The following is a 12386-nucleotide window of genomic DNA, read 5'->3' as shown; positions in this document are numbered from 1 at the left end:
ATACATATATATTTTTACTGATCTTATTGATGAAGATGAGTGGTTCTTAAAATTGAGACTATTTCAGTTTATTTATTCATGAAGTAAATCCCTTACTGATTGTCTATGATAGAATATCGAAACATGATAACAAATGCTTTGAAAGTATGCAGTACTCAACACATCCACTGGGTGGCTGCACATAGATACTTGCAGAACAGACAGCATATCATTTTGTGATGTCATATCATTTTTTCCTATCATATAATGAAAGGCTGCTCAATTCATGACACACATACCTGTACATATCCAAGTGAAAAGGGAAGGGAGGACGCATGTTTACATAATGGCATTTTTTGGATTATATTATGTTCATAAAGAAGTGAAGAAAGTCTGCAGTACCTTTATTTTTTTCCTTTGGAGGATGTTTGAAAGCAAAAACAGACTGCAATGCTGTTCTTGCCTTTGAAAGTACCAAGGCCTTGACAGACCACATTAAAGTCAGTGGGGCCTGGCCTTGTTGGATTGGATTAGTTTGAAAACAGATCCAAGTCTTTATGTCTCAGAACACAAGCTTAAGCTTGAGTGTTTCCACCTTCTTGCAGCTGCCCTCTTCCATCTCATTGATCTAATGGCAGTCAGCAGCTCATTGACAGATTATAATCTGACATACAAAGTGCTGCTGCACATTAAATATGGAAAGACAATGGAGCAGATTAATTGAAAATGGTGTTGTAGAAAAATGGAACACTTGCTTTTAGCAACCAATCAGATTCGAGTCCTGATTTTTGTAAATGCAGGAAAGGTTCTGATTGGTTGCTCTGACCAGATTTGGGAGCTCTCCGTTAATGTTTCATGCAATACATCTCTGTACTACTTAAAGGGAGTCTGTCAGCAATAAAACCAGTACCAAACTAATGACAGTACCTTATAGTGCAGTCATTCAAGGTACTGGTACTGTTATTAGTTTGATGCCAATTTTCCTGCTGACAGACTCCCTTTAATACATCACAAATCTGTGATGTGAATGTTTTAAGTTTAATAATGATGTAGTTTACACACCATATTGCGCTATAGCTGTAACTAGTGAGTAAAAATAAAGATTTGCCTGTCTGCCAATGTGCACAAAACCGTAACAGTATATGTGGAATTACTTCCGGATCAAAGATTTGATTTCTTGAAATGAATATCAGTAAAAGGTTTTTTTCTTTCATCAGTTATTAAGCCTAGGCACAAAAGCAGAGCCCTTCATGGCCTTTGTGTAATTACCTCCTCTTAATTTGTATACTCCATTGTGACTTGGTTCATTCTACTCCATTTACATAAAATTAACATTTCTGCCAATATTAAGACTATAGCTCATTTATGCTCTCATTCCCAGCCGTTATTATATCACTAGTTTATCTCTAAATCCATAAATGGCAAAAGTCAATTCTGGTTCATCTGATATCTCATGTGATGCCTTGGAGTAATCAGCGTTCTCTTATGCAGCAGCATTACAAGATCCACCTTCCTACAGTTACCTGATAAGCCTTTGTGAACTACTGCCTTTATAACTGTGCATTGTCATCTTAAGACTCAGGACATTAGTCCTCAGAGACTTAAAGGGAACCTGTCACGTAATAAATGCACAGTAAGCAATGAAAAATTTAAAAATGACTGCTCGTTTTCTTTTTTCTTTTTGAAGAAGTGAAGTGGGACCAGTGGCGTAACTAGGAATGGCGGGGCCCCGTGGCGAACTTTTGACATGCCCCCCCCCCCCCCCCTCATCCCAACTGACGCCGAAGACCTCGACCGACCCCCCCTCCTCCGCACTCTATTATGTCCCTTAGTGGCCCCTGAACACAGTATTATGTCCCTTAGTGGCCCCTGCACTCAGTATTATGTCTTTTACTGTCCCCTGCACACAGTATTATCCCCAATAGTGTCCCCTGCAAACAGTATTATCCCCAATAGTGTCCCCTGCACACAGTATTAACCCCAATAGTGGCCCCTGCACACAGTATTATCCCCAATAGTGGCCCCTGCACACAGTATTATCCCCTATAGTGTCTCCTACACACAGTATTATCCCCAATAGTGGCCCCTGCACACAGTATTATCCCCCATAGTGGCCCCTACACACAGTATTATCCCCCATAGTGGCCCCTGCACACAGTATTATCCCCAATAGTGGCCCCTGTACACAGTATTATCCCCAATAATGGCCCCTGCACACAGTATTATCCCCAATAGTGGCCCCTGCACACAGTATTATCCCCTATAGTGTCCCCTGCACACACTATTATGTCCCACTGTGGACACCCATAAATAATTATTATACTCTGGGGTCTTTTCAGACCCCAGAGTATAATAATCGGAGACCCAGGGGAATAAAAACATTAAAAAAACCACAGTTACTTACCTGTCCCCTTGCTCCTAGGCTGTTGACCGCCGCTCACGTCCTTCTTTAATGACGTCGGACGTCACATGACCCGGGAAGCATGCCGGGTTCATGTGACGTCAGAGACGTCAGACAAATTAGGACAGAGGCCTGGCAGGATCGTGGAGAGGTAAGTAACAGTTTTTTATGTTCCCTTACCTCTCTGGTCTGCCGATCATTATACTCAGGGGTCTGCAAAGACTCCCGAGTATAATGATAGTATTTGTGGGGCCCGCAGTGTCACTTACTGATCCCGGCCAAGCCAGGATCGGCAAGTGAATAGGGCCCGTAACGGCCTATTTAAAAAAAAACGCAGCGGTATCGGCTGTCACCGGGCCCCCTAATGGCCCGGGCCCTGTGGCAGCCGCCTCCGCTGCCTCTACGATAGTTACGCCCCTGAGTGGGACTGAGCAGCAATCTGATCACCTTTGGAATCTGTAGATTAGATTGAGCAAAACATATTTGGTTATATTAAAGGTCCTACTGGCTACACTAAAGGTCTTACTGATCATTGGGGCTGGCAGTGATGATATTTTACACTCCCACCCCTTGAGGTAAACACCCATAGTGGTCGGGCCATAGTTTTGTGGTGAAGGGAAATCTTTTTTTTTTCTGTATGAACAAATAAAACATTCTGTTTTTCTTTTTCTCCCATTTGCTTTGTTACATAAAAAATATGACCCAATCTTTTGACAGGATGTTATATCTCAGGAGGTGTTGAGCAGTTATACATAGGTTTGTGGGAAAAGGTCCAGTATAACTTGCCATTTATTCATTTATATCTCTATTCTTTCTATATTGTGAAGTCCAAGTGATTGACAGCCTCTACTCTATGACTGTACATTCACAGATAGCTGTCATTAAGAGCCTCATAAAAGTTCATGTGCATCTTGTGCCAGTCAATAATTGATCAAGACTGGTTTACAGATTGCCAGTCTTAATACATTCCCTCCATTGTATCTATGAAATTGATTTTGGCTTACCACTACATATATAAATGTTGAAAGTCATTGAAACATCAGACGTGAATCAGTGGATAACAAATTACTAACCACATTGTGTACAGTGCTGTAAACCCTATCTATAGTCCATGTAAGGAGGATTGTTATATTGGCTTTACTAATAGGAGGATCACACTTAGACCCCATATACAAACTGGAGCAGAGTGGTTATGGCTACACAACACTTGGCATGGCCAGTGTTATACAAGACTCATTATGGCAGATATGCTATTGAAAATGTGCTAGACTTGTGGCTCAGTTTCTGATAAAAAAAAACCAACAAAACAATTGTACATGCTTTACACCATGTTTATTAACTTTTAGACACTTTCTGACAGTCTTGAGTTTAAGTCTTATTTGACAGGTTGAGGGGGTTTACTGAAAAAGAGACATGGCTTATTACAAAAGGTCGTGGGGTTTAAGATTCAACACCTTGTGCAAAGAAACAATTGGCATATTTTTTATGTTGGAAAACTAAGCCAACCCATAGGTGGTGTAAATTTAGACTAGACATTCTAATTTATCATCAGTCACTGTGATAAAACCATCCAGTGTAACTTAGCATTGTCTAAAACATAGAAAGTATGTCTGGAGGTATACAGCTTCCTCCATCAAAATCATGTGATTGACGAGGTTTCAGAAACTGTATGACTGTGATCAGCTTGCTTAGGAAAGGGGGGGGGGACAGAAAATATGGGGTATTCAAAAGACAGAGTGATATGACAGGTAACAATGAAATATATTAAAGGGGTTTTACAGGCAAAAAATTTTTTTTACTTGGTCTGTTAGTGCTAGCAATGGGTTAATAAGCACACCCATATGCCTTTATCAGTGTTTGGAGTGATTTCTGGGTGTCTCCGGGAGCATCCTCTTCAATTGTTTACACTACCTCCCTGCCACTGCCCCCCTTCTCTCTCACTCCATTACACCCCCCCATCTCCCTACATTAGCTATCCCACCCACTACTACCCCCTGTCCCTCCTCCTGTCTACTCCTGCAAGCAGTTTTTGAATATATGTTTGTGTGTGTTTGTGTTTGTAAAAATGCTAAAAAGAAATATACCATAGCGAAGGGGGGAAAAAATGTTATATATATTTTTTTATTTTTTTTGGGGGGGGGAGGCATGAATATATAATAAAAACTGCTGAGAAGATAACACATATGCAACATATAATCCTGTGTGACAAACATCAGTGCACCATTTGTGTGACTAGCTAGCCCAAGCAAGACTGGGTAAGCACTACAGCTAGTGTATATAATATATACTGCTTTCAGTAAAACAATGAACTCAGGGGATTAAATAAGATTAGCATGTACACATGACCACAACTGCCAGGAACACAAGCACACAGATGCATGGGAAACACAGTAAGCAAAAGTCTTAGCTGTAACCTTGAAATATTGTAGCACAATACAAAGTTTCAAAGATGAAAGAAGGAGTGACATTGAACTTTCTTGAGATTATATTGCATGGCTATGTGAAGCCGTTTCCCATAACAAAGTGCCATTTTAATCATCCTGTACTTTGTGGTGCGTTAATGTGTGTAATAGTTTGATAAAGAACATTTATTAATTCAGAAATTTTTGGGTCAGAATGGGTTGCTTCCCACTTTGTACCAGTATAATGAAGAGTTGAGGCCTCATTGTAGAATTAATGGTGGAGGAAATAAGATATGCATTGACTGGAAAATGAAAATGATTCCTGATAGAGGACCAAAGACCTTCATATATCTCCTGGAGCTGCCTTCACCACGTAAAATGTTTTGTGAAAGGGAAAATATTGCTGCTTTTATTCTAAATAATATCATTTTTTCCTTCCGCCGTCTGTTGTCTTCAATAGTCTTCTGAGTTATGTGGCCATTTACATCACTATTTTCATCATGAAAATCATCTCATTGTGACTGATTTACCTAGAGAGCCGTTCTGTGACCCTCTATTAACCTCTTTCAATGCATTATTGATATGATGGAGGAGAATAATCATTAAACTCTCATTTAAATATATTGTTAAAAAGATAATATTTGCAAATGGCTGAGTGAAGTGTTATTTAAAGCACTAAAATATTTGCAAGTAGATTGAATTTTAGCACATGTTCTATAGCAGCAGCAGGCTGTACGCATTACATTCTGTTAGAAATTATATGAAAACAATTTCTTTTTTATAATAAAAAAGCTGTAATAACTATGACTAGTCAGCTACGTGCTTCAATTAAAAGTCAAGGTTTGAGAGGTCTCTTCTTTTCTGTAAGCCTTTTTTCAGTGGAGTGTATTTCAGCACAAGAAGAAGGGAAACATACCAAAAGATTCCTTAGGCGATGAGGATACATTAAAGGGATATTCCCATTTCAAGGGTCCTATCTAAACTGCTAGCTTTTGTCAATTCAAGAGTTTATCTAAATACATTGCTTTAGATATGCTGCTATGTGAAATTATTCTTCCCATTGTTTACATAACATTTCCTTGGGCCCAGCCTGGTATCTGATCTCAGGATGGGTGATGTGACTCACTGCTCTCTGGAGGGGAGGGGGAATGAGTTCTCTGATGACACCTCCTCTTAGAGATGTTAATTCCTGCTCTTAGGGGGAGTTCACACGAAGTAACTGCTGCGTGATGTGGCACGTATACGGCGTGTGAGACTTTGAGCGCCGTATACGCTCCCATTGATTTCAATGGGAGTTAGCCTCATATACGCCGTGTTATTTTGCGGCCATGATTTTGCGGCCGCAAAATCACAGCCGCAAAATAACGCGGCGTATACGATCCAGGCTCCCATTAAAATCAATGGGAGCTTATACGGCGCACAAAGTCTCACACGCCGTATACGTGCCACATCACGCTGCACGTTACTCCGTGTGAACTTTACCTTAGGTCCAGGTCTGGTAAATGCAGTTTGCTCAGACAGTGTCTGTTATCTCCCTATGTAAACACAAAGATAACATTGAGTTTACTGAAAGTCCTTTATCTTTCCTGGCCGCATGTAAGTTTTTTGTTTTTTTTTCAAAACCTGTGTAATGTAATATACATTTACTGAGCATATATTTTGATCTGCATTTATAATATAAAAAAAAAAAAAAAAAAAAAAAAAAGTTCACTGCTGAAATTCGTCCCAGTGCAAAGAAAAACTGGTTATTTGGTACTTTATAATCTAGCAATGGATTAATATCTGCCCTGCTAGGTCTTAAACATCTGCTTTATATTGTAGATTCCAGATTTTCTGAATATTTGCATTCAACATAGGTATCATAGGTAAACATAGGAAGAAGTATGAACTAAAGCTGGTTATGCATACTAACCCAACTTTGGCTCAATGGGTCAACTATCTGTTGTGCACAGTGTCAGACAGTAGGCCTAGGGCCCACTTGAGGAACTTGTCCTGGTGGCCCACCCTACAGTACTGTGCATGTTTCAAAAGCTCCAGTTCATGCACGGTACTGTATGGGAAATTACAAGGCTATGGAGCACTACACGTATGTGCAAGATCATAGTGAGAGAGCTGTAATGCAGACACAGCACACAGGGCTAACTTCAACAATTTTGAGCCCCCCCTTCCAGAGCACCTTCCCTACCATGCTCCACATTGTATACAATATCCATAGTGCCTTCCACAGTGCTCTGCATTGTATATAACACTCCACATAGTATAATATACTCCCAGAGCCTCAACACAGTATAATGCTCCACAGTGACCCCACACAGTATAACACCCCTTAGTGGCACCACACATTATAATATATTCTCCAGTACTCCCACACAAAGTAATATGCCCTACACAGTATTAAAGGCTCCCCACAGTGCCCTCCAGTATAATGCTCCACAGTGACCCTACATAGTATAATATGTTTACCAAAGCCAAGCCCACCCTCACCACAGTATAATGTTCCTGAGTGGCCCCCACACAAAATAATATGCTTCCCACAGTCCCCCACTAGTATAATGCTCTACAGTGGCCCCACAGAGTATAATATGCTACCGAGAAGCTCCACATAAGTCCAAGGATAATATGCTTCAAATTGGGCCCTCACAGTATAATAGTCTCCCCACAGTGCATAAGAATACATTTCACAGTATAATTGGCTCCCCACACTGCTGCACACAGTATAAAGCTCCACAGTGACCCCATACAGTATAATACACCACAGTGGACCCACACAATATAATATGCTCTCCAGAGGCCTCCGCCCAGTATAATATGCTCCACGGTGGCCACACACATTATAATATGCTCCTTAGGAGGCCCCCTAGTATAATATTCCACAGTGGCTCCACACAATATAATATGCTCCCCAGAGCATCCCCCAGAACAATGCTCCACAGTAGCCCCACACAATATAATATGCTCTCCAGAGGCCCCCATCCAGTATAAAATGCTCCACATTGGCCCTACATATTATAATATGCTCCGCAGAGAGACCCCCAGTATAATGCTCCCCGGCTTCTTCTTCAGGTCTACGGCTGACGTCACGTGTTCCGGACATTTCCGCTGCCTATGATTGGCCCTCAGCAGTCATGTCTGTAATGTGTGACGTAAGCTACAGGCCAGAAATGACCAGAAGATGATTCCGGCTTGTTGGATATCCAGAAGAGGTTAGTAAAAATGTTTGTTATTTTTACAGACTTCCCTTGTGCAGGCTTCTACTGGAAAAGGAGCCTGTAGCATATGACACCAGTCCCTTTCCATTATTGATGTGACTGGGCCTGACTCCGGGATCTGGATGCCCTTAAAGGGATTTTACATCTTCCTCTCTCATAATCTTAGCTTGCTGTATATTCTTCTCACTTCTGGTATCCCTCAACAAGCTGCTGGGCAGGACACGACATTACTAGTTATAGACATTGCCTTTACCACAAGAGATTATTTATTATCATTACTAGAAATCTATAATAATACATATCAAATTTTTTAGTAAAATCTAAAGGCTAAGAACCTTTGTGTAAAATAAGAGACCTCTTTCTACTAGGATATGCTAAAGCATCTTTTCACCTTCACATTTCATAGAATAATACCTACTGTGCATACTGCTTAGTCATAAAAAATGATAATAATATGTAGAAAAAAATAGTGATATTTTATTATTCCTTGCAGCTTCTGAAGGATATTTCAAGGAAGCGAAGAAGTTTTCGGTTGAAAAGGGAAGCTGAACCAAAACCTTACATTGCAGCTCACTTTGATGTTCTTCCAACGGAGTTTACCCTGGGAGATCAGAAAAACTATGGCGGCTATGAGAACAAGCAACTGCAAAATGGACAAGAATATGTGTTTTTTGTTGTGGCATTAATAGATCACACTGAACTGGTGAGTAGGATCTCAATTATTCTGAACTATTTAGTATAGTGAACTAGCATCTTGTGTGTTGTGTATCAAATCTATTTTAGTATGCATGTTGGTATGTGGTTATTATCAAAATTTTTGTATTTAAGCACATGTAATTCCATTCCACACTGAAAATACATGTTTCGTTGAGTCTTTTATGGTGTTAGGTTTCTTGTTGCTTGTTAGGTAACAAGAAGGAACCAAGTAATGCATCATGATCAAGTATAATAGGACAATGCTCAATGTACAAGCAAATGAAAAGAGCTAAAAAAGAGATACCCCAATCCCATAGATTAGCAGGTTGTTGGTGTTGACAATAGTTCAAAAAGGTGGAGACTCACCTAGTTTGTATATGCTCTAAAATAGACCCAACATCATTTCAAGTTGATGATAATAGTAGTATACCTCTAAAATGCATCATCGAAATAAAACCATCTATACTGAGAAACTCAACTCTTCAAGTGAGCAGTCTCCAGTTTGTCCACCAGTCCTGAAGAGAGACCCCCTGAAGACACCCTGGTCACCCCTACTTGGATCACTTCAGAAATGCATGAAGTTTTTGGGTCTGCTAACCTGATGCATTCCCCCTGCCTCAATGCTCCTAGTGACATCATCAAACATTTACCATCTTATTAACTATGAAAATTTGATGTCAATATGACAGTAAGTGCCCCAGAGATACTATAAGAATGCATTCTAGCCATAAGATGGCCTTGTTAGGTCTAGCAGTGGGAAACTATATCTTAAGTTGATGGATGAGCTGGTTACCTTCTGCTAGGAATGGCCATATTTGGGTGGTTAAAAATTTGAGATTCTGCAAAAAATGACATACAGCCTCTGTACATCTGTACAGCCCCTTCAAGTACTTTTCTTTAGTGACTTTAAGTAGAAACTCAGAAAACAAAAAACAAGATGGAAAAAAGTGTCCTTGTTTCTTACATATGGGAGCGTTCACACTACCGTCGGTGTCCGACAGGTAGTGTCCGCTCCTAATGTCCGCTCAAAATCTGTCACGGACATTAGGAGCGGACACTAGCTGTGTCCGTGACACCTGTCATTTATTTCAATGGGCATCGGGTGCGTTGTTTTGCACTCCGTGCCCGTCTTTCCCTGTCCGCAAGTGAAGATGTCTGACTTCTCAAGCGGACAGAAGAACTCTACATGCATGCAGGGTTTTTCTGTCCGCTTGAGAAGTCGGACATCTTCACTTGCGGACAGGGAAGGACGGGCACGGAGTGCAAAACAACGCACCCGATGCCCATTGAAATAAATGACAGGTGTCACGGACACAGCTAGTGTCCACTCCTAATGTCCGTGACAGATTTTGAGCGGACACTAGGAGCGGACACTACCTGTCAGACACCGACGGTAGTGTGAACGCTCCCATAGTGAATTTATATGATGGGTGAACTCTTATCTGCATCAGCCATTCTATGACAAATGAGAACAAGGGACTCCAAAGACAATTGTGTAAACCTAGCCTTATGTGTAGCTTGTTTTCAGTTGTATACCTATACAGAACAGCATGGCCACAATTTATGTCAAGTCTCTTTACATTGTACATATAGTATGCATAACCCCCCAAAAAACGGTAAAATATAGCAATAATGAATTTTGTTGTTGAAAATGCAAATTCATTTGTTTCCTAGATAAGTCCATTGCTGTTTAATTTTACGTGATATTTATTGATCACTGGTAATTCCTATGCCTTGTACATAATGTATCTATATCTGCTAGTTTACTCTTTGGATTAAAGGCTGTGTTATTTATAATTACCCTGGCAATGACTTGCATTAAATTTCCATTTCTTCCCTTGTACTACCCATGACTATAATTAGCAATTTATTGAATAATATCTTGATACTATCTGACTCCTGCTAGAGTGAAAAGTGCTACCAATATCTGCATTTCCTGTTCAGAGATGCTCTGCAATTGATAGACCTTCCTCTCGGAGATTATTACAGAGAGTACTGAGGCATGAACTTTCCAGCAGTTATATATTTTAAAGTGCCTGTGGAAAATGAAAGGTTCCTGCTTTGTCTGGGGATTGCATGAATAAATAGCTTTTATGGCAAACATCATTTCAGCCACATGATAAGGGACATGCACAGAAAGTTATATTCTGCCAATTTATAGCTAATATGTAAGCAAATTACTCTTTTCTGGGAGAAATCGCTGTTTATTGCATTCTAATTTGTTGGCGCAAAACATGGACATTTCATTTTCTCCTTTTTATTTGTACATAATGTACGGTAAACAGAATTTCTTAGATGTGCCGACTGTTGAAAGTGATCAACGTATCAGACTGAAATGTAAAATTACTTAAGTGGGAATTTAATAATGACATGTATATTGATGCACTGTATGTATTGATAGGACTTGTTTAGCATCTAATAGTGCAGAACAAGGAAAATAAATCATATTATGAAAGTGATTATAAAAATATTCTGAAATATGTTCTTCACGAAACCTAGATTTGTAGTGGTTACGCTGAACGTGTGGTGGTCTTCAAATCTGAACACTCTTAGGGACTTTTTATCGAAACGGTCTAATAAAACTAAATTTGTTGGCTACAGATATCTGTTTCTGGGGAATAATAAATAATAATAAAAAAATGAGTCCCTTTAAATTTTTGCTTAAAGGGGTTGTCCAGTTCTTTTTTTATTGATAACCTATTCTCAGAATAGGTAATTAATAAAATATCAATGTTGTCCAACACATAGAACCCCAATCCTATTTGGATCAGCTGTTTAGAAGAGGCCACAGCACTTGTGCAAGTGCATAACCCACCCACCTTAATTGTTTACGTTTCACACTGTTTGCCTTATAGCAAGCTGCGCAATGTAAATATGGCCTCTTCCAAATCACTTCTGTGGGAAGAGACTGTAATTACATCCTAAAGCCACTATGATACAAATGGAATCCAATGTACAGTGAATGGGTCACAGGACCCCTTTAAACAGCTGATCAGTGGGGGTCCCAGGTGCGCAATCCTCCAGAACATAGATCATCAATTAAAAAAAAAAAGAGAGAAATGCTTTATAGATATTTAAAGAGGTTCTGTCAGCTCTCCTGATGTGTCTGCATAGAGAGGTTGTCAAAGATTTGGCTGCTTTCTTTAACAAACATGAGCATACCCGTCCATGTGTTGTTTCTGGTATTGCAGCTCAGCTCCAGACTAAACTGAAATACCACATTGTAATAGGGACATGTCCCCATACAATCTGTCTACACTAATTTGACATTGTCATGCAAGTATTTGCTGAAAGAGACATGTCGGGAGAGCTGACAGCTCCTCTTTACAAGATGTTTTATTCATTATTTTAATCTTATATTTTATGTTTTAAAAATAAAAAGGAGTATGTAATAGCATTATTGATATGTCTTCCATTTCTTGTTGAATAGCGTAGATGGCTTACTTGTTGTCCCATGCGTCATCTAAAATATAAGCTTTAAATACATTACTAAACACAGCTCTTTCTATGTACAGAAAATATTTGCCACAAGCCCTTATTCAGATCCAGTAGTGTCAATGGAACTTGACCCACAACCAATGACAGATGAAGAAGAGGGGTTGATTTGGGTGGTTGGACCAGTTCTGGCTGTTGTGTTCATCATCTGTATTGTGATAGCAATTCTTCTGTATAAAAGGTATGTGACCTACTAAAACTTTA

The 12386-nt window shown here is 39.7% G+C and overlaps 1 protein-coding gene across 37 annotated transcripts in view; it reads left to right on the top strand.

Annotated features, from left to right (window-relative positions):
• The window catches only part of PTPRD (protein tyrosine phosphatase receptor type D), a 1471303-nt gene that overhangs the window by 1382757 nt on the left and 76160 nt on the right, over positions 1-12386 (top strand). For all 37 annotated transcript variants that reach the window (XM_075278421.1, XM_075278482.1, XM_075278474.1 and 34 more), the window contains 2 exons: positions 8485-8694; positions 12203-12363. In XM_075278421.1, the coding sequence (XP_075134522.1) occupies positions 8485-8694; positions 12203-12363 (371 nt within the window). The remainder of the gene's footprint in view (positions 1-8484; positions 8695-12202; positions 12364-12386) is intronic.

This window comes from Leptodactylus fuscus, chromosome 1 (genome assembly GCF_031893055.1).
Source record: "Leptodactylus fuscus isolate aLepFus1 chromosome 1, aLepFus1.hap2, whole genome shotgun sequence".
Classification (NCBI taxonomy): domain Eukaryota; kingdom Metazoa; phylum Chordata; class Amphibia; order Anura; family Leptodactylidae; genus Leptodactylus; species Leptodactylus fuscus.
Note: the sequence above shows the minus strand (reverse complement) of the source record. Positions and strands in the feature narration are given on the sequence as shown.